At 59.5% G+C, this 27,049-nt stretch overlaps 16 protein-coding genes across 16 annotated transcripts; 5 read left to right on the top strand and 11 right to left on the bottom strand.

Moving 5' to 3' along the window:
• Positions 1-2,247: 2,247 nt before the first annotated feature.
• SCHCODRAFT_02643389 (uncharacterized protein) lies at positions 2,248-2,701 on the bottom strand. The gene is given in 3 exon segments (XM_050346323.1): positions 2,248-2,474; positions 2,485-2,578; positions 2,629-2,701. 1 exon segment carries the CDS (start codon positions 2,451-2,453, stop codon positions 2,280-2,282), a length of 174 nt encoding a protein of 57 aa, XP_050197502.1. The 5' UTR covers positions 2,454-2,474; positions 2,485-2,578; positions 2,629-2,701; the 3' UTR covers positions 2,248-2,279.
• SCHCODRAFT_02556751 (uncharacterized protein) lies at positions 2,540-3,815 on the bottom strand. Its single transcript, XM_003027146.3, has 3 exons — positions 2,967-3,815; positions 2,877-2,898; positions 2,540-2,807 (listed from the first exon to the last, which is right to left on the bottom strand). Exons 1-3 carry the CDS (start codon positions 3,370-3,372, stop codon positions 2,603-2,605), a joined length of 633 nt encoding a protein of 210 aa, XP_003027192.1. The 5' UTR covers positions 3,373-3,815; the 3' UTR covers positions 2,540-2,602.
• SCHCODRAFT_02717811 (uncharacterized protein) lies at positions 3,494-5,147 on the top strand (the record flags this gene model as incomplete). The annotated part of the gene is made up of 4 exons (XM_050347068.1): positions 3,494-4,189; positions 4,251-4,340; positions 4,455-4,891; positions 4,957-5,147. Exons 1-4 carry the CDS (start codon positions 3,903-3,905, stop codon positions 5,145-5,147), a joined length of 1,005 nt encoding a protein of 334 aa, XP_050197501.1. The 5' UTR covers positions 3,494-3,902.
• Positions 5,148-5,660: 513 nt separating this feature from the next.
• Positions 5,661-6,955, bottom strand: SCHCODRAFT_01106919 (uncharacterized protein; the record flags this gene model as incomplete). Its single annotated transcript, XM_003027145.2, has 8 exons — positions 5,661-5,857; positions 5,928-6,036; positions 6,086-6,135; positions 6,182-6,255; positions 6,312-6,507; positions 6,564-6,723; positions 6,764-6,865; positions 6,917-6,955. The coding sequence occupies 8 exons, from the start codon at positions 6,953-6,955 to the stop codon at positions 5,661-5,663; spliced, it is 927 nt and encodes a 308-aa protein (XP_003027191.1).
• A 473-nt stretch (positions 6,956-7,428) lies between these two features.
• Positions 7,429-7,873, bottom strand: SCHCODRAFT_02519105 (uncharacterized protein; the record flags this gene model as incomplete). The annotated part of the gene is made up of 3 exons (XM_003027144.2): positions 7,429-7,457; positions 7,513-7,626; positions 7,675-7,873. The coding sequence occupies 3 exons, from the start codon at positions 7,871-7,873 to the stop codon at positions 7,429-7,431; spliced, it is 342 nt and encodes a 113-aa protein (XP_003027190.1).
• A 2,888-nt stretch (positions 7,874-10,761) lies between these two features.
• SCHCODRAFT_02643370 (uncharacterized protein) lies at positions 10,762-11,093 on the bottom strand. Its single transcript, XM_050346322.1, has one exon. It carries the CDS (start codon positions 11,070-11,072, stop codon positions 10,899-10,901), a length of 174 nt encoding a protein of 57 aa, XP_050197500.1. The 5' UTR covers positions 11,073-11,093; the 3' UTR covers positions 10,762-10,898.
• A 59-nt stretch (positions 11,094-11,152) lies between these two features.
• Positions 11,153-12,212, bottom strand: SCHCODRAFT_01341108 (uncharacterized protein; the record flags this gene model as incomplete). The annotated part of the gene is made up of 3 exons (XM_003027143.2): positions 11,153-11,429; positions 11,498-11,519; positions 11,588-12,212. 3 exons carry the CDS (start codon positions 12,210-12,212, stop codon positions 11,153-11,155), a joined length of 924 nt encoding a protein of 307 aa, XP_003027189.1.
• Positions 12,213-12,740: 528 nt separating this feature from the next.
• SCHCODRAFT_02556744 (uncharacterized protein) lies at positions 12,741-13,731 on the top strand (the record flags this gene model as incomplete). Its single annotated transcript, XM_003027325.2, is given in 3 exon segments — positions 12,741-12,813; positions 12,833-12,957; positions 13,011-13,731. The coding sequence occupies 3 exon segments, from the start codon at positions 12,741-12,743 to the stop codon at positions 13,443-13,445; spliced, it is 633 nt and encodes a 210-aa protein (XP_003027371.1). The 3' UTR covers positions 13,446-13,731.
• Positions 13,732-14,313: 582 nt separating this feature from the next.
• Positions 14,314-16,611, bottom strand: SCHCODRAFT_01106401 (uncharacterized protein; the record flags this gene model as incomplete). Its single annotated transcript, XM_003027142.2, has 11 exons — positions 14,314-14,538; positions 14,595-14,780; positions 15,365-15,509; positions 15,558-15,688; positions 15,723-15,772; positions 15,819-15,892; positions 15,949-16,028; positions 16,084-16,156; positions 16,213-16,372; positions 16,420-16,521; positions 16,578-16,611. The coding sequence occupies 11 exons, from the start codon at positions 16,609-16,611 to the stop codon at positions 14,314-14,316; spliced, it is 1,260 nt and encodes a 419-aa protein (XP_003027188.1).
• A 433-nt stretch (positions 16,612-17,044) lies between these two features.
• Positions 17,045-17,609, bottom strand: SCHCODRAFT_02643353 (uncharacterized protein). Its single transcript, XM_050346321.1, has 4 exons — positions 17,592-17,609; positions 17,369-17,499; positions 17,206-17,320; positions 17,045-17,150 (listed from the first exon to the last, which is right to left on the bottom strand). Exons 2-4 carry the CDS (start codon positions 17,381-17,383, stop codon positions 17,122-17,124), a joined length of 159 nt encoding a protein of 52 aa, XP_050197499.1. The 5' UTR covers positions 17,384-17,499; positions 17,592-17,609; the 3' UTR covers positions 17,045-17,121.
• Positions 17,610-18,737: 1,128 nt separating this feature from the next.
• Positions 18,738-19,174, bottom strand: SCHCODRAFT_02113965 (uncharacterized protein). The gene has a single exon (XM_050341834.1). The coding sequence runs from the start codon at positions 19,043-19,045 to the stop codon at positions 18,785-18,787; it is 261 nt and encodes an 86-aa protein (XP_050197498.1). The 5' UTR covers positions 19,046-19,174; the 3' UTR covers positions 18,738-18,784.
• A 1,058-nt stretch (positions 19,175-20,232) lies between these two features.
• Positions 20,233-20,782, top strand: SCHCODRAFT_02113816 (uncharacterized protein). Its single transcript, XM_050341833.1, has 2 exons — positions 20,233-20,363; positions 20,423-20,782. The coding sequence occupies exons 1-2, from the start codon at positions 20,282-20,284 to the stop codon at positions 20,662-20,664; spliced, it is 324 nt and encodes a 107-aa protein (XP_050197497.1). The 5' UTR covers positions 20,233-20,281; the 3' UTR covers positions 20,665-20,782.
• Positions 20,780-21,511, bottom strand: SCHCODRAFT_02643348 (uncharacterized protein). The gene is made up of 2 exons (XM_050346320.1): positions 21,225-21,511; positions 20,780-21,171 (listed from the first exon to the last, which is right to left on the bottom strand). Exons 1-2 carry the CDS (start codon positions 21,505-21,507, stop codon positions 20,822-20,824), a joined length of 633 nt encoding a protein of 210 aa, XP_050197496.1. The 5' UTR covers positions 21,508-21,511; the 3' UTR covers positions 20,780-20,821.
• A 1,102-nt stretch (positions 21,512-22,613) lies between these two features.
• On the top strand, positions 22,614-23,631 carry SCHCODRAFT_02643341 (uncharacterized protein). The gene is given in 3 exon segments (XM_003027324.2): positions 22,614-22,867; positions 22,921-23,363; positions 23,378-23,631. 2 exon segments carry the CDS (start codon positions 22,658-22,660, stop codon positions 23,353-23,355), a joined length of 645 nt encoding a protein of 214 aa, XP_003027370.2. The 5' UTR covers positions 22,614-22,657; the 3' UTR covers positions 23,356-23,363; positions 23,378-23,631.
• Positions 23,632-24,283: 652 nt separating this feature from the next.
• Positions 24,284-26,189, top strand: SCHCODRAFT_02706510 (terpenoid synthase; the record flags this gene model as incomplete). Its single annotated transcript, XM_003027323.2, has 9 exons — positions 24,284-24,352; positions 24,706-24,860; positions 24,968-25,014; positions 25,085-25,219; positions 25,321-25,422; positions 25,479-25,545; positions 25,621-25,699; positions 25,795-25,897; positions 25,969-26,189. 9 exons carry the CDS (start codon positions 24,284-24,286, stop codon positions 26,187-26,189), a joined length of 978 nt encoding a protein of 325 aa, XP_003027369.2.
• Positions 26,190-26,257: 68 nt separating this feature from the next.
• Positions 26,258-27,043, bottom strand: SCHCODRAFT_02643337 (cytochrome b560 subunit of succinate dehydrogenase). Its single transcript, XM_003027141.2, has 5 exons — positions 26,975-27,043; positions 26,891-26,924; positions 26,680-26,840; positions 26,442-26,624; positions 26,258-26,388 (listed from the first exon to the last, which is right to left on the bottom strand). The coding sequence occupies exons 1-5, from the start codon at positions 27,036-27,038 to the stop codon at positions 26,303-26,305; spliced, it is 528 nt and encodes a 175-aa protein (XP_003027187.1). The 5' UTR covers positions 27,039-27,043; the 3' UTR covers positions 26,258-26,302.
• Between the last annotated feature and the right edge of the window lie 6 nt (positions 27,044-27,049).

Below are 27,049 nucleotides of genomic sequence, written 5' to 3'. Positions count from 1 at the left end.
GTAAATGCGAGATGAGGGAAGTTGATGCTCTACCTTGTTGCCAGTACTGACGCTCAGCGAATCGTGGAGCGGATGTGATAGACTGGATTATCTCTGTTTGAAGCCGTCAGTCGAAGGAAAGCAGAAGTGAGCAACAACGAACCAAAAAGCGACTTGACGCAGCGGGCTGCAGGCCCGCTGAGATCGAGGATAAGCGCTTCGTCAAGAGATTCAGAGGAAGCAAAGAGAACGAGGATGCTGTGAGAGAGGTAGGTAGTGGGATGTCCGAGCGAAGGAAGGGATGTAGGAAGGGAGGAGAGGAGGAGGGAAGTGAGGAGGGAGGGAGGGGAAGTGAGGATAGCAGTCAACTCACCCCGCTCTTTATATCAATCCTTCGAGCGCACGGACTCGTCAAACGTCGCCGCATCCTCCCCTTGATGCCCCACCTCTGCGCTAAGCGAGTCTGACTTGCCATCGGCCGGATATTCCTTGCCGCCTCGCCCTGCGCCTGCTCAGCCCCAACGGCGCATATTCCGAGCTTCCCTTCGAATTCAGGAGTCCGGCGCCCAGGTCTCCGTGTATTGATGATGACAAATGATGGGACCCTGAGTGATCGGTGTCGAGAAACTGCCTCCGCGCCAGTGGAAGTTCCGAGGCGGGGCGAGGCGAGGCGGTAGGAGCGATGCTGGCAAACCAAGTATATGGATGTCGGGGAGGGAGAAGACTGCAGAGTCGTATGAGTATGTTGTGAGCGAGTAGGGGGTTGGCGGTGGACAGTGCTCAGACGTCGAGGAACACCCGCTGCTGCTCATTCAGCCAGGGGAGCATCGTTTGGCGTATAGCGGCGATTTGCGCGGTAGCAAGGATAGATCACGTCGCCAGAATCCTGCACTGTAGTCTCGTTCGCACAAATCGACCTCATGTGGTTTTACAAGTCTAAAAGCCAGGGAGCAAATCCTTCAAAAAGCGTCGTGATCGCTAAGCGTGAGTTTGCCGCATAAGGCAGGCCTTCAGCCCCCGCAGAGAACAAGCGCCAGACTTCCGACGGCTATTGTCCCGACGTGACCCACGAGACCAACGAGTCTCCCGTACCACACTCGACTAGCTGCGCTTCGATATATTGCAAGTGTGCAAGCGCAAAGCACCGCACGCATTCTGCACTCCCAACCAAAAGTCCAACTCACCAGTCGTCTCCGTCTCACTCGCGGCAACATTCCGCCGGTCCGGCATGCCCCGAGCCTCCGTGTTTCGGTGATTTGGAGCTCGAATTTCGAAGGTGAGCCGCGGAAGGTTGGGGGCGGGGCGGGATCTTGGAATAAGTCAATAGGCGTGTTTCTCATTGTTCTGCGGCGCTCGGAAGAGAAAGACAGAATGCTATGATGAGGGAGACGACTGACCCGTGACTAGCGGGGCGGGTGAAGGCGAAATCACGAAGTGGTCTGCCTTGGGTCGAGCGGGGAACTCGAGCGCTCCTGAGCTGATCCCTGCATTCCGGCAGGGGAACTCGGTGTGTCTTCTTCACAGGCACTTTAGCGTGACCCCAAGTCTCGTTCTGGTCAGCTCGAGCCAATCCCGAGTCACAGAAGCCCGCGCACAAACGGACCTAGGGGTCCCGCGGCTCGGTGATGAGCTATGAGTTGTCAGTGCCGCTCCGAGGGTCTTTGTCTCATTTGGGATGCTCGGTTCGTGAGGGCACCTGGCTACACATCTCTTCGAGGTCTTCTTCCCCCACGAGTCGATGGGGCTTGTCCCCACCGACTTATCGCTGATCTGATCTCGACCGCGGGGGAACTGCTTGAGCTGACGAGTTCGGGCATACTCACAGTAAATCCGGCACGGATGGCCATCGATAGAGATATCGAAGTCGTAGGTATACGTATCTAGTGCGTCGGCGGTCATCGTCGGTGGGGAACGCACATGAGCGCGTGAGACAAGGGACGGGTTCGACACGTCAAAGCTGGATTCGAACTCGGCGGCTCACCGGCGCGACTGCCGGGGAGCTCACGAGTTCGCTGCCGCCGAGATGAGCATCTTGTTCTCAACCGTCGTGCACGGTGTCTCTCGACTGCGGATGGGGTGCGGGCTGTCGCGGGGGCTCCCTCCGACGTTGTGCATGCACTGAGCTCACGTTCTGTGAGTGTCTTCTCTCTGCATTCAATTTCTTTGTCTCTTGCTCATCCAGTTGCTTACAGCTCGATGGGCTCGATGGGGGCTGTCTTACGTGCTCGGAAGTATCAGACTACATCGTTAGTACTGTAGACTACACATTAGAGCCCGGTAGCAGTCTCAGGTCTTTTATTTCAATGAGCTAATGCTCTCTTGAGCATCGAGTCTCGCCCGCCGCTGGATAAATCTCCCAAGCACGGAGAGCACCCGAACGGGAAGGAACTGTCAGCGCACAGGATTGCTGAGTTGATGGGTTCGGGATCAGGGTCCCGCCCCATCACACGCCACCGACGGCGATCACGGTACATGCCGTGTGACTCGTCACCTCCTGCCTTTGCCCTGCACCACTTTGTCTACGCTTCGGCTTCCTCCTCTACACTCTGGCTTACTCCTCGTGTCTACGCTTCCTTGCTCTTGCCCTGAGACCAGCTACCTGAGGTGGAGGTCAGCAACTTGTTCACAAGGGGCGAGATGCAACGACACCAGTGCAAGCGAGGCGGGGCGTGTTCGAGAGCACGGGAGCGAGCAAGGAGGAGCCGAGGGTTGCCCTGAAGCCCGAGCGAGCAGGACAGTCACGGCGATACAAGGCCAAGAGGAGCGCCAGCGAGTGTCGACGGAGCCCGAGAGAAGCGCGCGAGAGCAAAGGAGCCGGGGCAGATGGGCTGCAGACGAGCAACGTTAGCTCGCAGAAGGTACGAGTACTTGCCTCGTCTCACGAGTCCAGCACTGACATCATTCCGGCGTGGCACGAGCCTAACGAGCAGGATCAGCACAAGGACAAGGTGCGTGCATCGAGCGCGATGCACGGACGATGAGCTTACCAGAGCCGTACAGATTCGCCGAGCACGCACGTTCGAGTCGAGCAAGGCCTGTATTCATCAAGTCGAGCCATACATCGAGTACTACAGCGTACCCATCCCACCCGCTATCGAGCGCTTCGAGACGAGCCGGATGAGCCTGATCGACAGGAAGAGCGCCACCGACGTCCTCCCGGCCAGCAGTAATGCGCGCGATCGTGCGAGCAAGCGCGACGTGAGTTTTCTGTTCACTCCCGCTGTCGTTGATAAGCTTACCAGTGTCCCGCGGCATTGCACGAGCGCAGAATTGGGGGTTTCCGTCACCAAAATCGCCTGGAGCTCCCCGCGCGAGCGCGGGGCAGTCGGACGTACTCGCACCCTCCCCTCCTTCATCACCGGGCCGGGACCAGCAAGTCCGTGTACCGCGCATTTTCGACGATTTGGGCGTCAGAAATCGCGGGAGGTCCCCGCGCGAGCGCGGTAAGTGTTCGTATTCTACACCGAGTCGCGCTGACCCTCCCCTTCCCCGCCCGCCCCTCGGACCCCACGCAACTCGGGGGCAGGAGGGGCGGGAGGGGGAAGGAGGAGGAGAAGGGAGGGGGAGAGGAGGGGAGGGGAGGGCATTGCTGTGAGAGCCAAAGTAGAGGTATTTGGGTGTGCATAGGCCAGAGCTTAAGCGCTCGCTGCGCTCGCGACGCGCGGAGGGGGGATGGACTCTGGGGGCGGCGCGAAAGAGTGCGTTTTCGGCAATTGCCGAACGGGATCAAAGGGCGAATTGCGGGCGCGGGAGGGCGGGGGGAGGGTCGGCGAGGGTAGGGTAGCTGTGTAGCGTAGTTTTGCTATCGAACGGTGGTGGTTTCCAGGCGAACGGCGGGGGGTGAGCGTGCAAGTCGAACTTGAACATGGCGGACAGAGGCAAGACGCGGCGGGCGGGGGCGAGGGTGCGGCTGTCGGGCCGAGATGCGATGGGAGATGCGATCGGCGGACGAGTTCCCCTCCTGCGTCCTGGCGACGATCTGCGCATCCCCGGTTGGTCGCGCAGCTGCGACCCAGGCCCACAATCCTCGCACCAGATATGGAAACGGGCCTCCGCGCAACATTCACCACCTCAGCCTCGTCGACCCGGCGCTTCACCATCCTGCTCTCGCCGATGTTCTCAAGGTCCCGGTCAACCGTGCAGTGATCGGTACGACCGACTCTCTTACAGTTATCCTCACGATACTCAACCGTATCTGCAGACTGTACGTGTTCTCCACCCGCTCTTCCTCCCTCAGGCCCCCGACTCCTACCGCGACTCGCTAGGTACAGTATGACTTCCTACCCGGTGACCTCCGCGACGCTGGGCATGTCGTACATGTGCGCCACCGATTGCGCTCGCTCGGACGGCGGCGGCTTGGAGTCAGTGGTGATATGAGGCGGGAGGGATGCGGATGTCGCGCGAGAGCGCACCTCGCCCTCCCCGGCTTGCCTACCTGTCGTACTCACGAGAGGCATGTACTCACACGCGAATAGAATGCCAATGAGCTGGAATTTCAAGTCTACGCTACGAGTACATGACGGTACTACTTGTACACGACGAGGGGAGGGTGGGCTGGCCGAAGGCTTCCCCATCCGATACCACCCAGTGTGCGTCGGACGGAGGGCTATTCCCCCATCTCACCCGACCGCCCTCCTTTGCTCGCCGTCGCTCGCCTCGCTCCTAGCGCGCCCGGGAGCGCCCTTTGCCCATGCTCCTTCTCACCTCGCCTCGCCCCTCCTACCCTCGCGTATCGTCCGCGCACGCGCGCTAAACGCCTCGCCCGAGTTCCTGCCACCTTCGCACTTCGATTCCGCGCCAGAGAAACCCGACAGCGAGGGCCATCTCAATTTCGACACCCCCCTCGCCTCCTCGTACCTCGCCGATTCCCCTCGTCTCAAGGCGTCGAAAGCTCGCCGACGTCGCGCAGGCCGTTCGCAAGAGTCAGTACGCGACGTACCACACGGCAGACACGACGATTACTCACCGAGGGCGCAGCCGGCATTGTCGAGACGAGGGGGGAGGGGGAGGGGGTGGTGTTCGAGGACTTGACCGACGACTTGAGCACGGCACCGGCTTGCGCGCCTTTCTTCAGAGGACCTGTCGTTTGGTGGAGTGCCTTGGCGTTGGAATCGGGCTTCTCCGCGCCGCTGCCGCTTCTAGGCAACTCGGGCTGGGGAGAGGAATGAGTCTCCGAAGAAAACGAGAAAAGGGGCTCAGTTTGGACGCGCTCACCGTGAAACGTCGAGCGTGGTCGGGGGCCTGTTGCTACTGACTATTCGCGAGGAGAATGCGCCGATGCGCGTCCTCGTCGTCCCCCGGCGAGGCTGTCTTATCCCCCCTCTCCACGCCGCTTATGTCCACTCGCCGGGTCAGCGGGGGCGCCGAAGGTCGCGCTTTCGAGCGTCGTTGGACCCCTCTAGCACAAGGTATGTCAGACCCCAGCGCTGAGTGCTTCACCACGAGGACTCACCGAGTTATGAGGGTGGGGAATCCCCCCAGCCCCCACCCCACCCCTCCGAAGCGCACTGGCCATTTCGCGACGTGCTGGCTTGAACGGCGATGCTTATGCAGTATCTAAAGATTGTATGAGCAATGTATTAGGTAGAAAAAGTGGGTACGACACGTACCTTGAAGCGAGGGAGCCACACATCCACCTCCTTCTACCTTGCCTGACGACTCAACCCCAAGTCAGATCGCCCTCAGCAGCGCGTCGTGAGCACGTCCTTAGCACCACCCTCCACGATGTCAGTGCGCTCCTTGTGATTTGGCAAGGCATGGGGGTTGTGGGGTGATGGGGGATGGCCGCGGAGGGGCGGGGGCGCCGCATCCCTTCTCCCCTCGTGAGTAGACAGGCGCTTGTAGCCTCGAGTGGCGTGGAATGCGGCGATGAGGAGGTCTATTAGTCGATGAGTAACAGTGGATAGACGAAGGAATGGGTACATACCTGGATAGCCTGCTAGGCGGACGAAAATCCGTGAATTCGTCGACTCGGCCTAGCCGCATGCGTCGAACGTCACTCGTCCATCTTGAGGCGGCGTGCGGCGATGAGGACGGCATAGGGTACAGCATGGTAGCCTGGATTAGGGTGAGCCAGGTCAGTAGCATTGAAGAGGGAGGAACATACCTCAGTCAATTGACGTGGCGGCGCTTCGCCTCGCCTCGACCGGCTCTCAGCTACGTGGGATCAGGATTAGGGTTATGCTCGCACCTCGCCGCGTACCGGCATAGTCTCCCCTCCCATCAGCCGTGCGAGGGGCTGCCAAGAAAGCGGCATGTGAGGTCAAAATCTCGCATCTGCAGGGAAAGGGTCAGTTGTGGCGTCGAGGTAACGGAAGGCGATGACGACCTACATGCAACTCAGCCCTCGATTGCGGCGCCGAAACGAGCGGGGCGACATTTGGCCATGACCTCCCGCTTTCTGCGCAGACGGATCAGAACGACGGCAGCGTCTGCGCAACGCATCCGCCTCATACCGACATAGTTTCCCCTCCTGCGAGATTCGGTCGGTAGCGCAAGGACAGGGTGCGTGGGGGAGATATCTCGTGTCTACAGGGGAGAGGTCAGTCGTGGTTATAAGGCGACGAACCGCCGACATTACTTACGCGTCTTTGCGGCGGCTACTCCGACGGCGGTGGGGCGGTCTGCAAGGCCGTGGACCACCGCGCAAGTCGACTTCCTGCCGACAGCGTTCCCCCGCGCGTCGTCTGGGTATACGCGGATGAACAGAGGGAGGGGAGGCACGCGCCAGCCGCGCAGTGCGCGCTCGTCAGGCAGTCGTCAACTCTGCGCGTGACCGGCTCACCTCGTTGCCTCTAGTTAAGTACGAGGGCTCGTATATAGCTTGCGCTCGCGCCGCTTCGCGGACGCGAGCTCCTCCCTGCCTCGCGAGCAATCTTAAAATGTGCTGCAAAGCGAAAATGTCAGTAAAAGCTGTAGATTTACAAAAGCAGCATACCTGACCTGTTGCATCCTTCGCCCTAGGAGCCCCGCGCATGCCTCCGGCGGCTCGGGGGGCGCAGGAAATTGCTGTTCAAAGGGTCAATGAGCACTCGAGAAGGGCAGTCATATTTTCGTGTCGAAAATGCAACATTCAGACGTGTTTTGCTTACCTCAATGACCCCGAGAACCTGCGGCGTTCTCAGCGCGTCGTGTCGTCAAAGCCGGCACCCCAAGGAGCTCGATCAAGGTCTGTGGCACCTTCAGGACTTAATGGTGCATGACAAAGTCAGCACGCTTTCCACCGGGTAACAGCAATGACTCACCGTGCATCTACGCGTCAATCGCCGTAGGAAGCGCGCGCATGCCTCTGGCGGTTTTGCGGCCGCGTAAATCTCGCTGCATGAGCGCCATTAGGCGTTCTTGTAGCTCGAACGAATCCTGCGCACCTCAATGACCCCGAGAACCTGGTCAACGCGGCCTTCATGCGGAAATCGGACCGTCGGGTAGCGATTCGACGGCTCGACATGCTCAGTACTCGCCCATGGCACCTCCAGAACCTGATGGTGATCGTCAGAGGTCAGACAGAAATTCAACTAGAAGCGAGATATATACCAAGGTCATCGCATATATCAGCTCCAAAATCCCGCGCATGCCTCCGGCGGCTAGGGGGTCGCGCGAATTCGTCAGGTATGGGTTCGTTCAGCGAGACGGGGGGCTGATTAGCGGCTTCACGGAATCAGCACCGGGTCAAGCGCGTCGCTCCATAGAGCTCACCTTGGCATACTGCATGATAGAGACATAATTTGCGCCAAGCATGCAGCGCAATCTCGGCGTCTGCGGGAGCCTGGTGTAGGCTTCGCGGGCGCAAGGGCATCCAGACGGCGTTCTTCTCGGCGGGACGTCGCGCTCGCCCGTCCATTGCATCGGAGGCGTTGGCGTCGATCTGAGCAGCCAAGACGTCAGTCGACCCCATGCTCTCAGTGTGCTGCGCCGCGCGCACCTCTGACCCTCGATCCCGCGATCACAATCCCCCCGCCAAAGCAACGCCTCGTCTTGCTAGAGTGCACCTAGGTCACTCGGGGAGGAGGGACGACAAGAGAGCGAGAACCACCTTATGATCACGCATCGGCGGATCCGTGGCGGGCCCCGTCACTGTCCTGTGTACTGGCGACGTCGGGGACGTGGTGGTGGTGGGAAGCAAGAGGTCAGCGACACGTGTCGTAATGAATTCAATGGACTTACGACATGCGCCGCAGCGACGAGGTGACAGACTGCGTGCTGTCTCGTTGGTCGTGGGGTGAGCTGCCAAATAGGCAGGTGCGTGGTGAGCGAGGCGGTAGAGATATGGAGACGGCGAGGCTAGCATACCGGCGGGGCCGGTATTTAGACGAAGTGGCAACGAAATGAAAACAAAAGCTTACCGAACGAGCGACTGTCGCACGCGGTGACTGCGTGGGGGGCAGCGTTGAGGGCTTGGGTAGAGATTCAACGGAATTTAATGTTGAGGAGGTCGTCGAGGGACGGTTGACGATCAGCAGCGGACCTGAATGTGAAGAGGGGATCGAACTCACAAGGATCCGACGCTAAGTCGGCGGCAGCGCTCGGTAGCCCTGCATAAGAGAGGGCCAAAAGACTAATCCAATCCCTTCGTATATCGATAACACCCGCATAGAGCGCCATAAAACGAAGGAGACAATCAAAAACGTCTAATTTCAGCGAGTAAATGCGAGATGAGGGAAGATGATGCTCTACCTTGTTGCCAGTACTGACGCTCAGCGAATCGTCGAGCGGATGTAGTAGACTGGATTGTCTCTGTTTGAAGCCGTCAGTCGAAGGAAAGCAGAAGTGAGAAACAACGAACCTAAAAGAGACCTGACGCAGCGGGCTGGGGACCCGCCAATACCGAGTATCAGCGCTTCGTCAAGAGATTCAGAGGAAGCAAGGAGAGCGAGGTTGCTGTGAGAGAAGTAGGTAGTGGGCTGTCCGAGCGAAAGAAGGGATGTAGGAAGGGAGGAGAGGAGGAGGGAAGTGAGGAGGGAGGGAGGGGAAGTGAGGATAGCAGTCAACTCACCCCGCTCTTTATACCAAGCCTTCGAGCGCACGGACTCGTCAAACGTCGCCGCATCCTCCCCTTGATGCCCCACCTCTGCGCTAAGCGAGTCTGACTTGCCATCGGCCGGATATTCCTTGCCGCCTCGCCCTGCGCCTGCTCAGCCCCAACGGCGCATATTCCGAGCTTCCCTTCGAATTCAGGAGTCCGGCGCCCAGGTCCCCGTGTATTGATGATGACAAATGATGGGACCCTGAGTGATCGGTGTCGAGAAACTGCCTCCGCGCCAGTGGAAGTTACGAGGTGAGGCGGTAGGAGCGGTGTTGGCAAACCAAGTACATGGATGTCGGGGAGGGAGAAGACTGCAGCGAGGGACAAGTATGCTTTAGGCGAGTAGGGGGTAGGTAGTGGGTAGTTCCCAGACGTCGAGGAACACCCGCTGCTGCTCATTCAGCCAGGGGAGTGTCGTTTGGCGCATAGCGGCGATTTGCGCGGTAGCAAGGATAGATCACGTCGCCAGAATCCTGCACTGTAGTGTCTCGTTCGCCCCAATCTACCTCGTTTGCTTTTCCAAGTCTGAAGGCCAGGGAGCAAATCCTTCGAAAAGCGTCGTGATCGCTAAGCGTGAGTTTGCCGCATAAGGCAGGCCTTCAGCCCCCGCAGAGAACAAGCGCCAGACTTCCGACGGCTATTGTCCCGACGTGACCCACGAGACCAACGAGTCTCCCGTACCACACTCGACTAGCTGCGCTTCGATATATTGCAAGTGTGCAAGCGCAAAGCACCGCACGCATTCCGCACTCCCCGCCAAAAGTCCAACTCACCAGTCGTCTCCGTCTCACTCGCGGCAACGTTCCGCCGGTCCGGCATGCCCCGAGCCTCCGTGTTTCGGTGATTTGGAGCTCGAATTTCGAAGGTGAGCCGCGGAAGGTTGGGAGCGAGGCGGGATCTTGGAATAAGTCAATAAACGTGTTTTTCATTGTTCTGCGGCGCTCGGAAGCCAAAGACAGGATGCTATGATGAGGGGGACGACTTACCCGTGACTAGCGGGGCAGGAAAAAGCGAAATCGCGAAGGGTTCTGCCTTGAGTCGGGCGGGGAACTCGAGCGCTCCTGAGCTGATCCCTGCATCCCGGCAGGGGAACTCGATGTGTCTTCTTCACAGGCACTGTAGCGTGACCCCAAGTCTCGTTCTGGTCAGCTCGAGCCAGTCCCAAGTCACAGAAGCCCGCGCACGCACGCACCTTGGGGTCCCGCCGGCCTAGCGGCTCGGTGATGAGCTATGAGTTGTCAGTGCCGCTCCGAGGGTCTTTGTCTCATTTGGGATGCTCGGTTCGTGAGGGCACCTGGCTACACATCTCTTCGAGGTCTTCTTCCCCCACGAGTCGATGGGGCTTGTCCCCGCCGACTTATCGCTGATCTGATCTCGACCGCGGGGGAACTGCTTGAGCTGACGAGTTCGGGCATACTCGCAGTGAATCCGGCACGGATGGCCATCGATAGAGACATCGAAGTCGTAGGTATACGTATCTAGTGCGTCGGCGGTCATCGTCGGTGGGGAACGCACATGAGCGCGTGAGACAAGGGACGGGTTCGACACGTCAAAGCTGGATTCGAACTCGGCGGCTCACCGGCGCGACTCCCGGGGACCTCACGAGTTCGCTGCCGCCGCGATGAGCATCTTGTTCTCAACCGTCGTGCACGGCGTCTCTCGACTGTGGATGGGGTGCGGGCTGTCGCGGGGGCTCCCTCCGACGTTGTGCATGCACTGAGCTCACGTTCTGTGAGTGTCTTCTCTCTGCATTCAATTTCCTTGTCTCATGCTCATCCATTTGCTCACAGCTCGATGTGCTCGACGGGAGCCATCTTACACACTGAGAAGTATCCCTACACACTTCTAATACTGTTGACTACAAGTAGAGCCATGTACCAGTCTCAGGTCTTTTATTTCATTGAGCTAATGCTCTCTTGAGCATCGAGTCTCGCCCGCCGCTGGATAAATCTCCCAAGCACGGAGAGCGCCCAAACAGGCAGGTACTGTCAGCGCACAGGCTTGCTGAGTTGATGGGTTGAGGATCAGGGTCCCGCCCCATCACACGCCACCGACGGCGATCACGGTACATGCCGTGTGTCTCGTCACCTCCCTGCACTCCTTCGTCTACACTCTGGCTTCCTCCTCTACACTCTGGCTTCCTCCGGGTGTCTACGCTTCCTCATTCTTTCTCTGATGCCAGCTACCTGAGGTGGAGGTCAGCAACTTGTTCACAAGGGGCGAGATGCGACGACACCAGTGCGAGTGAGGCGGGGCATGTTCGAGAGCACGGGAGCGAGCAAGGAGGAGCCGAGGGTTGCCCTGAAGCCCGAGCGAGCAGACCGTGCAAGCAGGACAGTCACGGCGATACACGGCCAAGAGGAGCGCCAGCGAGTGTCGACGGAGCCCGAGAGAAGCGCGCGAGAGCAAAGTAGCCGAGGCGGACGAGCTGCAGACGAGCGAGGTTAGCTCGCAAAGGTACGAGTACTTGCCTCGGCTCACGAGTCCAGCACTGACATCATTCCGGCGTGGCACGAGCCTAACGAGCAGGATCAGCACAAGGACAAGGTGCGTGCATCGAGCGCGATGCACGGACGATGAGCTTACCAGAGCCGTACAGATTCGCCGAGCACGCACTTTCGAGTCGAGCAAGGCCTGTATTCATCAAGTCGAGCCATACATCGAGTACTACAGCGTACCCATCCCACCCGCTTTCGAGCGCTTCGAGACGCGCCGGATGAGCCTGATCGGCAGGAAGAGCGCCACCGACGTCCTCTCGGCCAGCAGTAATGGGCGCGATCGTGCGAGCAAGCGCAACGTGAGTTTTCTGTTCACTCCCGCCGTCGTCGATAAGCTTACCAGTGTCCCGCGGCATTGCACGAGCGCAGGATTGGGGGTTTCCGTCACCAAAATCGCCTGGAGCTCCCCGCGCGAGCGCGGGGCAGTCGGTCGGACGTACTCGCACCCTCCCCTCCTTCATCACCGGGCCGGGACCAGCAAGTCCGTGTACCGCGCATTTTCGACGATTTGGGGCGTCAAAAGTCGCGGGAGGTCCCCGCGCGAGCGCGGTAAGTGTTCGTTCTCTACACCGCGTCGCGCTGACCCTCCCCTTCCCCGCCCGCCCCTCGGACCCCACGCAACTCGGGGGCAGGAGGGGCGGGAGGGGGAAGGAGGAGGAGAAGGGAGGGGGAGAGGAGAGGAGGGGAGGGGAGAGCATTGCTGTGAGAGCCATAGTAGAGGTGGCTGGGTGTGGATAGGCCAGAGCTTAAGCGCTCGCTGCGCTCGCGACGCGCGGAGGGGGGATGAACTCTGGGGGCGGCGCGAAAGAGGGCGTTTTCGGCAATTGCCGAACTGGATCAAAAGGCGAATGGCGGGCGCGGGAGGGCGGGGGGATGGTGGGCGAGGGTAGAGTAGTAGTGTAGGACAGTTTTGCTATCGAATGGTGGTGGTTTCGAGGCGAACGGCGGGGAGTGAGCGAGCAAGTCGAACTTGAACATGGCGGACAGAGGCAAGACGGGGGGCGAGGGTGCGGCTGTCGGGCCGAGATGCGCGATGCGCGATGGGAGATGCGATCGGCGGACGAGTTCCCCTCCTGCGTCCTGCGTCCTGCGTCCTGGCGACGATCTGCGCGTCCCCGGTTGGTCGGGCAGCTGCGACCCAGGCCCACAATCCTCGCACCAGATATGGATTCGGAAACGGGCCTCGGCGTCTCCTTCATCGGCCACCATCACATCTTTATAAGAGCTCGAGAGCCTCCGCCATGTCGTCAACTGCAGCCGCCTCCGCCTCCGCCGACGTAACTGTGGACACGGTCGACTGCACTCATTCAACGCGTGATCGCCCCCGCTAAAGTCCCCATCACCGTCGTCCTCGTCCTCCTCGCCTACATCGATAGGTGCAAGCCGCATCTGCGCGTGGCCTCCGACGCCTACGTGCACGAGCGCATCTTCCTCGGCGCCCTCATCGTGGCAGCCAAGGTACGTTTCACAAGCCCCTTCGCATCGATTACCCCATCTCACGTCCTTCGCAGTACCTGAACGACTGCTCCCCCAAGAACGGCCACTGGGCGCGCTACACCGCCGAGTTCTCCAAGGCGGACATCGGCCTCATCGAGCGCGAGTTCCTCGCCGTCCTCGACTTTGACCTCGGCTTCAAGGAGGCAGACCTGCTCGCGCACTGCGACGCGCTCCTCGGCTGGGCGGAGCCGACGCCCGCGTACCGGCACAGCAAGCCCGTGCGGCGCGTCGTGCGCGAGGAGATCGAGGAGGTCCCCCGCGATGCGTCTACGAGCCCTGTCTCCTCCGTGTCCTCCGCCGACTCGACGCCGCCGCGCACGCCGCACACCACCGAGATGCTCCCACCAGCGCACAAGCACGTCCGCAAGGTCGCCGCGTCGAAGCCGCACCTCGTGCTCAGCGACACGCCGCTCAGCCAAATCTGCGCGGTCACCGTCGTCGCCTCATAGACGGGTGCCCTCATACGGGCTACCGTCGGGCTCCGCCCCATCCCGCTGCTACCCCATAATGGGGCACCGGCAAACCTTACTGCATTGCACTGCTTTCGACACATAGAGTTTACTGACCACTAGCTATCGGTGCGACTCCTCGCCACATACAGCGCGAGACACCACACCACATTATGGACACGAGATACCACATCATGCACGCACGTAACTTATAGGGCTATTTATTTGGGCTTTATGCGACACTGTATGTACTAGTATGCAAGAGATTCCATCTTCTTCCCAGATTATCTCTGTGATTCAGCGGTTGAGAGTTATCTCAGCGTAAACAGAGGCCTCTAGAAGGCATTCATCCTAACGGGTATCCGAGAAGTTCAACATTGTCTGCACGTTACCTTCCTCCCTCGGTCCCCCGACTCCTCCCGCGACTCGCTAAGTACAGCATGACTTCCTACCCGGTGACCTCCGCGATGCTGGGCATGTCGTACATGTGCGCCACTGATTGCGCTCGTTCGGACGGCGGCGGCTTGGAGTCAGTGGTGATATGAGGCGGGAGGGATGCGGATGTCCCGCGAGAGCGCACCTCGCTCTCCCCGGCTTGCCTACCTCTCGTACTCACGAGAGGCATGTACTCAGACGCGAATAGAATGCCAATGAGCTGGAATTTCAAGTCTACGCTACGACTACATGACGGTACTACTTGTACACGACGAGGGGAGGGTGGGCTGGCCGAAGGCTTCCCCCTCCGATACGACCAAGTGCGCGTCGGACGGAGGGCTATTCCCCCATCTCACGCGACCGCCCTCCTTTGTTCACCGTCGCTCGCCTCGCCCCTAGCGCGCCCGGGAGCGCCCTTTGCCCATGCTCCTTCTCACCTCGCCTCGCCTCGCCTCGCCTCGCCCCTCCTACCCTCGCTTATCGTCCGCGCACGCGCGCTAAACGCCTCGCCCGAGTTCCTGCCACCTTCGCGCTGCGATTCCGCGCCAGAGAAACCCGACAGCGACGGCCATCTCAATTTCGACACCCCCCTCGCCTCCTCGTACCTCGCCGATTCCCCCCGTCTCAAGGCGTCGAAAGCTCGCCGACGTCGCGCAGGCTGTTCTCAAGAGTCAGTACGCGACGTAGCACACGGCAGACACGACGAGTACTCACCGAGGGCGCAGCCGGCATTGTCGAGACGAGGGGGGAGGGGGAGGGGGTGGTGTTCGAGGACTTGACCGACGACTTGAGCACGGCACCGGCTTTCGCGCCATTTCCCGGGGGACCCGTCGTCTTGTGCAGTGCCTTGGCGCTGGAATCGGGCTTCTCCGCGCCGCTTCCGCTTCTAGGCAACTCGGGCTGGGGAGTGTAATATGAGTTTCCGAAGAAAACGAGAAAAGGGGCTCAGTTTGGACGCGCTCACCGTGAAACTTCGGGCGTGGTCGAGGGCCTGTTGCTACTTACTATTCGCAAAGAGAATGCGCCGATGCGCGTCCTCGTCGTCCCACGGCGAGGGTGTCTTATCCCCCCTCCCCACGCCGCTTATGTCCACTCGCCGGGTCCGCGTGGCGCCGAAGGTCGCGCTTTCGAGCGTCGTTGGACCCCTCTAGCACAAGGTATGTCAGAACCCAGCGCTCAGTGCTTTACCACGAGGACTCACCGAGTTATGAGGGTGGGGAATCCCCCCACCCCCACCCCACCCCTCTGAAGCGCACTGGCCATTGCCCGACGTGCTGGACCCGACGGCAATGCTTATACGTTATCTATAGATTGTATGAGCGATGAATTAGGTAGAACAAGTGGGTACGACACGCACCTTGAAGCGAGGGGAGGACACATCCACCTCCTTCCCCCTTGCATGCCGACTCAATCTCAAGTCAGATCGCCCTCAGCAGCGCGTCGTAAGCGCGTCATTAGCACCATCCTTCACGATGCCAGTGCACCCCTTGTGATTTGGCAAGGCATGGGGGTTGTGGGGTGATGGGGGATGGCCGTGATTGAAGAGCGGGGGCGCCGCATCCCTTCACCCCTCGTGAGTATTGGGGTGCTCGCATCCTCGAGTGGCGTGGAATTCGGCGATGAGGAGGTCTGGGAGTTGATGAGTATCAGTGGATAGACAACGGAATGGGTATATACCTGGATAGCGTGCTAGGCGGACGAAAATCCGTGAATTCGTCGAGTCGGCCTAACCGCGTGCGTCGAACATCACTCGTCCATCTTGAGGCGGCGTGCGGCGATGAGGACGGCATAGGGGACGGCAAGTCAGCCTGAATGACGGTGAGCCAAGAGGAGGGAACGTACCTCCGTCAATCGACATGGCGGCGCTTCGCCTCGCCTTGACCGGTTCTCAGCTTCGCCGAATCAGGATTAGGGTTATGCTCGCACGTCGCCGCGTACCGACATAGTCTCCCCTCCCATCAGCCGTGCGCGGGGCTACCACGAAAGCGGTATGTGAGGTCAAAATCTCACATCTGCAGAGAAAGTGTTAGTTGTGGCGTAAAGGTGACGGACGGCGATGACGACTTACGTGCAAGTCAGCCCTCGATTGCGGGGGCGGCGGTGGCGGCTAAACGAGCGGGGCAACATTTGTACATGATCTCCTGTTTCCTGCGCAGACGGATCAGAACGACGGCAGCGTCTGCGCGACGCATCCGCCACATACCGGCATAGTCTCCCCTCCTGCGAGATTGGGTCGGTATCGCAAGGACAGGGTGCGTGGGGGCAATATTTCGTGTCTGCAGGGAGAAGGTCAGTCGTATTGCTAAGGCGACGAACCGCTGACATTACTTACCCGTCTTTGCGGCGGCTACTTAGCCTTCTGGCTCCAACGGCGGTGGGGCGGTCGGCAAGGTCGTGGACCATCGCGCAAGTCGATTTGCTGCCGACAGCGTTCCCCCGTGCGTCGTCTGGGTATGCGCGGATGAACAGAGGGAGGGGAGGCGCAAGCCTGTCTGCGCGCTCGTCAGACAACCGTCGACTTTGCGCGTGACCGGCTCACCTCGTTGGCTCTCGTCGAGTACGACAGCTCGTATATAGCTTGCGCTCGCGCCGCTTCGCAGACGCGAGCCCCTCCCTGCCTCGCGAGCAATCTTAAAATATGCTGCAAAGCGAAAATGTCAGTAAAAGCTTTAGATTTACAAAGGAAGCATACCTGACCTGTCGCATCCTTCGCCCTAGGAGCCCCGCGCATGCCTCCGGCGGCTCGGGGGGCGCAGGAAATAGCTGTTCAAAGGGTCAATGAGCACTCGAGAAGGACAGTCATATTTTCGTGTCAAAAATGCAACAATCAGACGTGGTTTGCTTGCCTCAATGACCAGGAGAACCTAGTCAATTCAGCCTTCATGCGGAAATCGGACGTCGGGCAGCGATTTGACGGCCTGGCATCTTCAGTACTCGCCCATGGCACCTCCAGAACCTGATGGTGCACGACAGAGTTAGCACGCCGATCAACGGGTAGGAGCAAAGTCTTACCGTGCACCTACGAGTCAATCGCCGCAGGGAGCGCGCGCGTGCCTCCGGCGGCTTTGGGTGCGCGTAAATCTCGCTGTATAAGGGCCGTTAGACGTTCTTGTAGCTCGAAGGCAATGGAGTTGCGATTTGGCAAAAGAATGAATCCTACGCACCTCAATGACCCCGAGAACCTCGTCACGGTGACGTTCATCCGGAAACCGTCTGGCAGCTGTTCGACGCCTCGGAATCTTCAGTACTCGCCCGTGGCACCTCCAGAACCTGATGGTGAACGTCAGAGGTCAGCCAGATATTCAACCAGAAGCGGAATGCATACCTAAGTTATCGTATATATCAGCCCAGGGGACCCGCGCATGTGTCCGGCGGCTCGGGATTCGCGTGAATTTGTCGGGGAGGTTCGTTCGGTGAAGGACGGGGGGGCTGAGGAGCGGCTTCACGAATTCAGCACCGAGTCAAACGCGTCATCTGATAGAGCTCACCTTGGTATACAGCATGGTGGAGTCATGATTTGCGAAGAGTATGGACCGTCATCTCGGCGTTTGCGGGATCCTGGCTTGGGTTTCGTGGACGCAAGGGCATGGCGGTGTTCACCTCGGCGGAACGTCGCGGGCTTTCCCGTCAATTGCGTCGAATGCGTCGACGTCGATTTGAGCGGCAAAGACGCCAGTCAATGCCGTGCTAGTAGAGTGTTGCGCAGCGCACCTTCGACCCCGATCCCGCCGCGATCGCAATCTCCCGCCGAAATAGCGCCTCGGCCTGCTAGAACGAGGTCAGTTCGGGGAGGAGATCGAGAATAGTTTGATGGTCTCGCGCAGAGGCATCCTTGTTGAGCCCCGTCGTTGTCCTGTGTACTGGCGACGTCGGGGACGTGGTGGTGGTGGGAAGCAAGAGGTCAGCGACACGTGTCGTAATGAATCTAATGAATTCAATGGACTTACGACATGCGCCGCAGCGACGAGGTCATAGACCGGAGGCTGCTTCGTTGATCGTGGGATGAGCTGCCAAACAGGCAGATGCGTGGTGAGCGAGGCGGTAGAGATATAGAAACCGCGAGGTTAGGACGCCAGCGGGCTCGGAATTGAGACGAAGTGGTAACGAAATGAAAACAAAAGCTTACCAGACGAGCGACTGCCGCATGCGATGACCGCGTCGAAGGCGGATTTAGGGCCTAGGGAGGGAGTCGACGATTGGCAGCGGACCGGAATGTGTAGAGGGAATCGAACTCACAAGGATTCGGCACTAAGTCGACAGCAGCGCTCGGTGGCCCTGCATGAGAGAGGGTCAGGAGACTGCTCTAATCCCTTCGTATATCGATGCCACTCACATAGAGCGCCGAAAGTCCAAAGGAGACGATGAAAAATGGCTGATCGCAGTGAGTAAATGCGAGATGAGGGAAGATGAGGCTCTACCTTCTTGCCAGTGCTGACGCTCAGCGAATCGTCGAGCGTCTGTAGTAGATTGGATCACGTTTGTATGAAGTCGTTAGTCGAAGGAAAGTAGAGGTGAGAAACAACGAACCAAAAAGCGACTTGACGCAGCGGGCTGCAGTCTCGCTGACATCGAGGACAAGCGCTTCGTCAAGAGATTCAGAGGAAGCAAAGAGAGCGAACGAGGTAGGTAGTAAGTTGTCTGAGTAAAGGAAAGGACGGAGGAAGGGAGGAGGAGAGGAGAGAAGTGAGGAAGGAGGGAGGGGAAGTGAGGATAGCAGTCAACTCACCCCGCTCTTTATACCAATCCTTCGAGCGCACGGACTCGTCAAACGTCGCCGCATCCTCCCCTTGATGCCCCACCTCTGCGCTAAGCGAGTCTGACTTGCCATCGGCCGGATATTCCTTGCCGCCTCGCCCTGCTCCTGCTCAGCCCCAACGGCGCATATTCCGAGCTTCCCTTCGAATTCAGGAGGCCGGCGTCCGGGTCCCCGTGTCTTGATGATGACAAATGATGGGACCCTGAGTGATCGGTGTCGAGAAACTGCCTCCGCGCCAGTGGAAGTTACGAGGCGGGGCGAGGCGAGGCGGTAGGAGCGATGCTGGCAAACCAAGTATATGGATGTCGGGGAGGGAGATGACTGCAGAGTCGTATGAGTATGTTGTGAGCGAGTAGGGGGTTGGCGGTGGACAGTTCTCAGACGTCGAGGAACACCCACTGCTGCTCATTCAGCCAGGAGAGTGTCGTTTGGCGCATAACGGCGATTTGCGCGGTAGCAAGGATAGATCACGTCGCCATAATCCTGCACTGTCGTCTTTCGTTCGTCTCAGTCCACCTCGTGTGGTTTTCCAAGTCTGAAGGCCAGTGAGCAAAACCTCCAGAAAGCGTCGTGATCGCTGAGCGTGCGTTTGCCGCATAAGGCAGGCTTTCAGCCCCCGCAGAGAACAAGTGCCAGACGTCCGACGGACATTCTCTCGGCGTGTAACACAATACCAGCGAGTGTCCCTTACCACACTCGACTAGCTGCGCTTCGATACACTGCAAGCGTGCAGCCGCGAAGCGCCGCATTCTGCACTCCCAGCCAAAAGTCCAACTCACCAGTCGTCTCCGTCTCACTCGCGGCAACATTCCGCCGGTCCGGCACGCCCCGAACCTCCGTGTTTCGGTGATTTGGAGCGCGAATTTCGAAGGTGAGCCGCGGAAGGTTGGGGGCGAGGCAGGGTCTTGGAATAAGTCGATAAGTGTACTTTTCATTGTTCTGCGGCGCTCGGAAGCGAAAGACAGAATGTTATGACGAGGGGGACGACTTACGCGTGACTATCAGGGCGGGAAAAGGCGAAACGGCGAAGTGTTCTGCCTTGAGTCGAGCGGGGAACTCGAGCGCTCCTGAGCTGATCCCTGCATTCCGGCAGGGGAACTCGGTGTGTCTTCTTCACAGGCACTTTAGCGTGACCCCAAGTCTCGTTCAGGTCAGCTCGAGCCAGTCCCGAGTCACAGAAGCCCGCGCACAAACGGACCTAGGGGTCCCGCGGCTCGGTGATGAGCTATGAGTTGTCGATGCCGTTCCGAGGGTCTTTGTCTCATTTGGGATGCTCGGTTCGTGAGGGAACCTGGCTACACATCTCTTCGAGGTCTTCTTCCCCCACGAGTCGATGGGACTTGTCCCCGCCGACTTATCGCTGATCTGATCTCGACCGCGGGGGAACTGCTTGAGCTGACGAGTTCGGGCATACTCGCAGTGAATCCGGCACGGATGGCCATCGATAGATGCATCGAAGTCGTAGGTATACGTATCTAGTGTGTCGGCGGTCATCATCGGTGGGGACCGCACATGAGCGCGTGAGACAAGGGACGGGTTCGACACGTCAAGCAGGATTCGAACTCGGCGGCTCACCGGCGCGACTCCCGGGGAGCTCACGAGTTTGCTGCCGCCGCGATGAGCATCCTGCTCTCAACCGTCGTGCATGGCGTCTCTCGACTGCGGATGGGGTGCGGGCTGTCGCGGGGGCTCCCTCCGGCGTTGTGCATGCACTGAGCTCACGTTCTGTGAGTGTCTTCCCTCTGCATTCAATTTCTTTGTCTCGTGCTCATCTATTTGCTCACAGCTCGATGTGCTCGACGGGTGCTGTCTTGCGCACTGGGAAGTATCAGTCCACATTATGAATACTGTAGACTACACAATCAAGCCCTGTATCAGTCTCAAGTCGTTCATTTCATTAAGCTGATGCTCAAGAGAGCATCGAGTCTCGAGCTTCTCTGCCCGCCGCTGGATAAATCTACCAAGCGCGGAGAGCGCCCAAACAGGCAGGTACTGTCAGCGCACAGGCTTGCTGAGTTGATGGGTTGAGGATCAGGGTCCCGCTCCATCACACGCCACCAACGGCGATCACGGTACATGCCGTGTGTCTCGTCACCTCCCTGCACTTCTTTGTCTACACTCAAGCTTTCTCCTCTACACTCTGGCTTTCTCCGAGTGTCTACGCTTCCTGATTCTTGCTCTGATGTCAGCTACCTGAGGTGGAGGTCAGCAACTTGTTCACAAGGGGCGAGATGCAACGACACCAGTGCGAGCGAGGCGGGGCATGTTCGAGAGCACGGGAGCGAGCAAGGAGGAGCCGAGGGTTGCCCTGAAGCCCGAGCGAGCAGACCGTGCAAGCAGGACAGTCACGGCGATACAAGGCCAAGAGGAGCGCCAGCGAGTGTCGACGGAGCCCGAGAGAAGCGCGCGAGAGCAAAGCAGCCGAGGCGGTCGGGCTGCAGACGAGCGAGGTTAGCTCGCAAAGGTACGAGTACTTGCCTCGTCTCACGAGTCCAGCACTGACATCATTCCTCCTGCGGAGGGCGTGGCACGAGCCTAACGAGCAGGATCAGCACAAGGACAAGGTGCGTGCATCGAGCGCGATGCACGGACGATGAGCTTACCAGAGCCGTACAGATCCGCCGAGCACGCAGTTTCGAGTCGAGCAAGGCCTGTATTCATCAAGTCGAGCCATACATCGAGTACTACAGCGTACCCATCCCACCCGCTATCGAGCGCTTCGAGACGAGCCGGATGAGCGTGATTGGCAGGAAGAGCGCCACCGACGTCCTCTCGGCCAGCAGTAATGGGCGCGATCGTGCGAGCAAGCGCGACGTGAGTTTTCTGTTCACTCCCGCCGTCGTCGATAAGCTTACCAGTGTCCCGCGGCATTGCACGAGCGCAGGATTGGGGGTTTCCGTCACCAAAATCGCCTGGAGCTCCCCGCGCGAGCGCGGGGCAGTCGGTCGGACGTACTCGCACCCTCCCCTCCTTCATCACCGGGCCGGGACCAGCAAGTCCGTGTACCGACGATTTGGGGCGTCAAAAATCGCGGGAGGTCCCCGCGCGAGCGCGGTAAGTGTTCGTTCTCTAAACCGCGTCGCGCTGACCCTCCCCTTCCCCGCCCGCCCCTCGGACCCCACGCAACTCGGGGGCAGGAGGGGCGGGAGGGGGAAGGAGGAGGAGAAGGGAGGGGGAGAGGAGGGGAGGGGAGAGCATTGCTGTGAGAGCCAAAGTAGAGGTGTTTCGGTGTGGATAGGCCAGAGCTTAAGCGCTCGCTGCGCTCGCGACGCGCGGAGGGGGGATGGACTCTGGGGGCGGCGCGAAAGAGGGCGTTTTCGGCAATTGCCGAACGGGATCAAAGGGCGGATTGCGGGCGCGGGAGGGCGGGGGGAGGGTCGGCGAGGGTAGGGTAGCTGTGTAGCGCAGTTTTGCTATCGACTGGTGGTGGTTTCGAGGCAAACGGCGGGGGGTGAGCGTGCAAGTCGAACTTGAACATGGCGGACAGAGGCAAGACGCGACGGGCGGGGGCGAGGGTGCGGCTGTCGGGCCGAGATGCGCGATGGGAGATGCGAGATGCGATCGGCGGACGAGTTCCCCTCCTGCGTCCTGCGTCCTGGCGACGATCTGCGCGTCCCCGGTTGGTCGGGCAGCTGCGACCCAGGCCCACAATCCTCGCACCAGATATGGATTCGGAAACGGGCCTCGGCGTCTCCTTCATCGGCCACCATCACATATTTATAAGAGCTCGAGAGCGTCCGCCATGTCGTCAACTGCAGCCGCCCCCGCCCCCGCCTCCAGTTCTTTGCCTCCTCGAGCCTTTACCCCGCCATGACGCGCAACATTCACCACCTCAGCCTCGTCAATCCGGCGCTCCATCATCCCGCTCTCGCAGATGTACTCAAGGTCCCGGTCAACCGTGCAGTGATCGGTACGACCAACTCCTCTACAGCTATCCTCACGATACTCAACCGTATCTGCAGACTACGTTGTCGACGTAACTGTGGACACGGTTGACTTTGCCCTCGGGCGCTCTTCCGCGATGAAGCGCGGCCGCTCTGCACGTCGCGACCAAAAGCGCGTCGCCTTCACCGAGCTCATCCAACGTGTGATTGCCCGCGCTGAAGTTCCCATCACCGTCGTCCTCGTCCTCCTCGCCTACATCGATAGGTGCAAGCCGCATCTGCGCGTGGCCTCCGACGCCTACGTGCACGAGCGCATCTTCCTCGGCGCCCTCATCGTGGCAGCCAAGGTACGTTTCACAAGCCCCTTCGCATCGATTACCCCATCTCACGTCCTTCGCAGTACCTGAACGACTGCTCCCCCAAAAACGGCCACTGGGCGCGCTACACCGCCGAGTTCTCCAAGGCGGACATCGGCCTCATCGAGCGCGAGTTCCTCGCCGTCCTCGACTTTGACCTCGGCTTCAAGGAGGCGGACCTGCTCGCGCACTGCGACGCGCTCCTCGGCTGCGCGGAGCCAACGCCCGCGTACCGGCACAGCAAGCCCGTGCGGCGCGTCATGCGCGAGGAGATCGAGGAAGTCCCCCGCGATGCGTCCACGAGCCCAGTCTCCTCCGTATCCTCCGCCGACTCGACGCCGCCGCGCACGCCGCACACCGCCGAGATGCTCCCGCCGGCGCACAAGCACGTCCGCAAGGTCGCTGCGTCGAAGCCGCATCTCGTGCTCAGCGACACGCCGCTCAGTCAAATCTGCGCGGTCACGGTCGTCGCCTCATAGATGGGTGCGCTCATACGGGCTACCGTCGGGCTCCGCCCCTTCCCGCTTACCCCATAATGGGGCTCCGGCAAACCTTACTGCTCTGCACCGCTTTCGACACATAGTTCACGAACCACCAGCTATCGGTGCGACTCCTCGCCACACACAACGTGAGACATCACACCACACTATGGACACGAGATACCACATCATGCACGCACGTAACTTATAGGGCTATTTATTTGGGCTTTATGCAACACTGTATGTACTAGTATGCAAGAGATTCTATCTTCTTCCCAGATTAACTGTGTGATTCAGCGGTTGGGAGTCTTGCTATTTCAGCGTGAACAGTCGACGATTCAGAGGCCTCTAGAAAGCATTTATCCTAACGGGGATCCGGGAAGTTCAACATTGTCTGTACGTGATCTTCATCCGCTCTTCCTCCCTCAGGCCCCCGAATCCTACCGCAACTCGCTAAGTACAGGATGGCTTCCCACCGGGCCACTTCCGCTGTGAGGCTGGGTCCTTGCCAGCGACATGTCGTACAGGTGCGCGCCATCGATAGCGCTTCATCGGGCGGCTGCGGCTCAGAATCAGTCAGCTCAGGAGAGTCAGGCGGTGCTATCTTAGCCTTGTCGGTCGCCGCCATCTCTGGCGATTTGTGAGCGGAGAGTGGACGATAGCGCAAACTCGGTCGACAAGTCGGTCAGAAGTTCAGTCGCTGATTGCTGACAGTTCGGCACTTCGCACGTTAACCGCGACACGCGGTTATCACACGACACGCGATTATCGCAGATCTGAATCTGCCGCGGTAGCGCCTCAGCTCAGGACGACTGCAGCTGGTACGACTTCTCGAAGAACCACCACCACCAAGATTACCGTGACCGCAGAAAGCGCGCCTACCAATACCACGATCGAGACCAGCTGCAGAACCACCACCAACACCACCATGTCCTTCTTCGACGACGTGCTCGCGCACCTTCCGTCCGAGGCCGCGCATGTGAAAGAGGACGAAAAGGTACGCGGGGTCAATCTTTGGATTTGCGAGGTCGATCTTCGGATGTGCAGCTTGGTCTTGGGATCTGAAGTTCGGTCTGGATAGGCCTAAGGCCCTTGAACCTTTCTCGACGATAACTGCTATCGCCTGGCTATCGCCTCTCGCTGACTATCCCGGCTTCTGGCATACCCATGTCTCTGTCCCATGTCGTGCTGGTTATCCCAAACTTGTCTGGCTACTCCAGGCCTGCCCGAACACCACTCACCCAGCCTGTTTCTCATGCCGAAGATCCCTCTTTGAATCCAACTGCGCTACCCTCTCACCCCACCGGACCTTCCTATAGATGAAGATCTTTACTAATCACGCCCATGTAGTCCATCATGGCTCCTTTCGCGTACACCGCGCAGCACAAGGGCAAAGACATCCGCGGTCGCCTCATCGCCGGCCTCAACCTCTGGCTCAACGCCCCTCCCGACGCGGTGCAGGCCGTGGCGGAGGTTGTGGCGGGGCTGCATGCGGCATCGTTGATGTGAGTGCACTAGTGCAGAACGAAGAGGAGAATGGCGTGCGAAGGAGATGGTGGACGAAGGGCCAGGGAGCAGGACAGGAAAATTGACTGACGTGTACTGCGAACAGGTTGGACGACATCGAGGACAGCTCAGATACGCGGCGCGGGCAGCCTGGTTGGTCTCGTTGCTGTATTGCTTTTACTATCTAGCTAACCCTCGCCGATGCCAATCTCCTCCTTTCCAGCCGCCCATATCGTCTACGGCATCCCGCAGACCATGAACGCGGGCAACTATGCGTGCGCGAAGGTCTACGCAGACGTGAAGAAGCTGTATCCCTTCCTGACTGCGAAGAAGCCGAGCCTGGAGGATGTCTTGACGGGTGAGTGGGCGGGGCGTCCATGCTGCGTCTGAACAGCAGTCAGGTTTCGCGCCGTAGGCCAGGGGACTGCAGGAAGCAGGCGCTGACTAGAACATCAACAGAGGAGCTGCTATCGCTTTTTCGAGGGCAGGGGCTGGATATCCTGTGGCGGGATACGCACCGGTGTCCGACGGAGGAGGGATACGTGCGGATGATCAATGGGAGTGCGTACCTCCAAACCTATCGACCATAACTCTGACCTCATGATCACGACGACCAGAGGCGAGCGGCCTGCTACGTCTCGCAGCGCGCCTGCTATCGGCGTGCGGAACGACGAACACGGATAGGTGAGCCCTCCGGTGACACGGCAAATTCGCGAGGAGGAAGGTTACACAGGGTGATATGTGCTTACTGGCATCTAGGGACTACGTCCCCCTGATGAACCTCGTCGGGATATTTGGGCAGATCCGGGACGACTTCATGAACATCTATAGCACGGAGGTGAGTGGGCATCGGGTCTGCCTTGCACGTCGGTGGCATCAGCGCAAGCTGAGAAATGTGTGTGTGAACGAGCGGGCTCTGACGCCTGATCGCAGTACACCAACACGAAGGGCTTCGCGGACGACATCTCGGAGGGCAAGTACTCCTTCCCGATGATCCACGGCATCCAGGCGAGTATGGGGGACACTACGCTGGAAGGTCAGATCCACTCTTTCTCCTTCGACGCCTCGAGATAGAATATACCATGCCGAACTGAACCCAATTCGTAGACATCCTGAAGCAACGCCCGACGACACCGACCCTCAAGGTGAAGGCGATCGACTATTTGACGGACGTGACGAAGTCCTACGACTACACGGTTGATGTGATGCAGAAGCTCGAGGACCAGATGAGGGCGGAGATCAGGCGCTTGGGCGGGAACGACATCCTTGAGACGCTGGTCGACTATCTACATGTCGACCCTAGCAAAATTGAGAGGCCACGGGTGTAGGTTTGCGCACCTGACGGAAATGGCGGGGGACATGCGAGATCGCCGCGTCGTTACTGCGAAGGTCCAATCGGGTATTCATGCATGCATTCGGGTCTACATTCCGCGCTATAGAATTACAAGAGGACGAGGGCGATAGTCGAGACACCAGTTGCTGCAAGCACGGCATATCCCGCGCGGTATGAGTTCTTGAGGGTCAAGACTATCGCAAAGTTAGTCGACTCGTGTCAGCAAGCGGTAAGGCCGATGACGCACATTTGCCCATATCCCATCCGAGGTGGCGCACGCCGTTCCAGCCGTGGTAGGCGAAGGGGAGCGCGAGGATGGTCTTGCCGGCGTACTTGACCGCGTCGGGGAGGCCGGCGACGAAGTCGACGACGTGCGCGCTGTCGAAGGTGCCAGGGAGGAAGAGGTAGCCGAGCGAGAAGCCGTAGAGGACTTCGAGTGGGAAGGCGTGAGTCGAAGAAACAGGGACAAAGGGTAGGCTACTCACGGACGCTGAGACCAACACCGGTGATACGGTTGGCGATCGAGCTGTACCATGTCAACTGCGGCTGGTAGATCGTCATGTGGGGGCTATTGGGCCGACGGAGACGCTGCTCGTTGAGGATGCCCTCCGTCGCGGACGGCTTCATGGATTGAATCTGAACAAAGCTGTCCCTCCGTCAGCTAGGGCGCCCCTCCGACGTGCCGAGGTCGCTCACCGCTTGCTAGCGACATTGCGCGCGGCAGCACGGCCTGTGAGAAGTCAGGATCGCGGGAACTTCCTTCGTCGCTGTATCACGCACCAGTCTGCGCAAACGCCGACCGCCTGAGTGCGGGACCGAGTCCAACAGCACGAGTAGCGAGCATGATGAAGTACG

The sequence above is a fragment of the Schizophyllum commune genome (genome assembly GCF_000143185.2).
Source record: "Schizophyllum commune H4-8 unplaced genomic scaffold SCHCOscaffold_14, whole genome shotgun sequence".
Lineage (NCBI taxonomy): Eukaryota > Fungi > Basidiomycota > Agaricomycetes > Agaricales > Schizophyllaceae > Schizophyllum > Schizophyllum commune.
This window is presented reverse-complemented; position numbering and strand designations above follow the sequence as displayed.

What these genes read in the sequence shown, in the direction of transcription:
- SCHCODRAFT_02643348 (XM_050346320.1), bottom strand. Translation starts at nt 21,507, where the DNA reads ATGCCGCGGGACACTGGTAAGCTTATCGACGACGGCGGGAGTGAACAG. An exon ending in CTCTGGTAAGCTCATCGTCC is followed by an intron (nt 21,172 to 21,224) that starts GTGCATCGCGCT and finishes CCTGCTCGTTAG; the next exon opens with GCTCGTGCCACGCCCTCCGC.
- SCHCODRAFT_02113816 (XM_050341833.1), top strand. Translation starts at nt 20,282, where the DNA reads ATGGCGTCTCTCGACTGCGGATGGGGTGCGGGCTGTCGCGGGGGCTCC. An exon ending in ATGCACTGAGCTCACGTTCT is followed by an intron (nt 20,364 to 20,422) that starts GTGAGTGTCTTC and finishes ATTTGCTCACAG; the next exon opens with CTCGATGTGCTCGACGGGTG.
- SCHCODRAFT_02643341 (XM_003027324.2), top strand. Translation starts at nt 22,658, where the DNA reads ATGAAGCGCGGCCGCTCTGCACGTCGCGACCAAAAGCGCGTCGCCTTC. An exon ending in CCCTCATCGTGGCAGCCAAG is followed by an intron (nt 22,868 to 22,920) that starts GTACGTTTCACA and finishes CGTCCTTCGCAG; the next exon opens with TACCTGAACGACTGCTCCCC.
- SCHCODRAFT_02643370 (XM_050346322.1), bottom strand. Translation starts at nt 11,072, where the DNA reads ATGTACCGTGATCGCCGTCGGTGGCGTGTGATGGGGCGGGACCCTGAT.
- SCHCODRAFT_02113965 (XM_050341834.1), bottom strand. Translation starts at nt 19,045, where the DNA reads ATGAGCAGCAGTGGGTGTTCCTCGACGTCTGAGAACTGTCCACCGCCA.
- SCHCODRAFT_02643389 (XM_050346323.1), bottom strand. Translation starts at nt 2,453, where the DNA reads ATGTACCGTGATCGCCGTCGGTGGCGTGTGATGGGGCGGGACCCTGAT.
- SCHCODRAFT_02643337 (XM_003027141.2), bottom strand. Translation starts at nt 27,038, where the DNA reads ATGCTCGCTACTCGTGCTGTTGGACTCGGTCCCGCACTCAGGCGGTCG. An exon ending in CGCAATGTCGCTAGCAAGCG is followed by an intron (nt 26,841 to 26,890) that starts GTGAGCGACCTC and finishes ACGGAGGGACAG; the next exon opens with CTTTGTTCAGATTCAATCCA. An exon ending in CGGTGTTGGTCTCAGCGTCC is followed by an intron (nt 26,625 to 26,679) that starts GTGAGTAGCCTA and finishes TCCCACTCGAAG; the next exon opens with TCCTCTACGGCTTCTCGCTC.
- SCHCODRAFT_02643353 (XM_050346321.1), bottom strand. An exon ending in TGATATATACGATAACTTAG is followed by an intron (nt 17,151 to 17,205) that starts GTATGCATTCCG and finishes GTTCACCATCAG; the next exon opens with GTTCTGGAGGTGCCACGGGC.
- SCHCODRAFT_02556751 (XM_003027146.3), bottom strand. Translation starts at nt 3,372, where the DNA reads ATGCGCGGTACACGGACTTGCTGGTCCCGGCCCGGTGATGAAGGAGGG. An exon ending in GGCGAATCTGTACGGCTCTG is followed by an intron (nt 2,899 to 2,966) that starts GTAAGCTCATCG and finishes CCTGCTCGTTAG; the next exon opens with GCTCGTGCCACGCCGGAATG. An exon ending in TCGTGCCACGCCGGAATGAT is followed by an intron (nt 2,808 to 2,876) that starts GTCAGTGCTGGA and finishes GCTCGTCTGCAG; the next exon opens with CCCATCTGCCCCGGCTCCTT.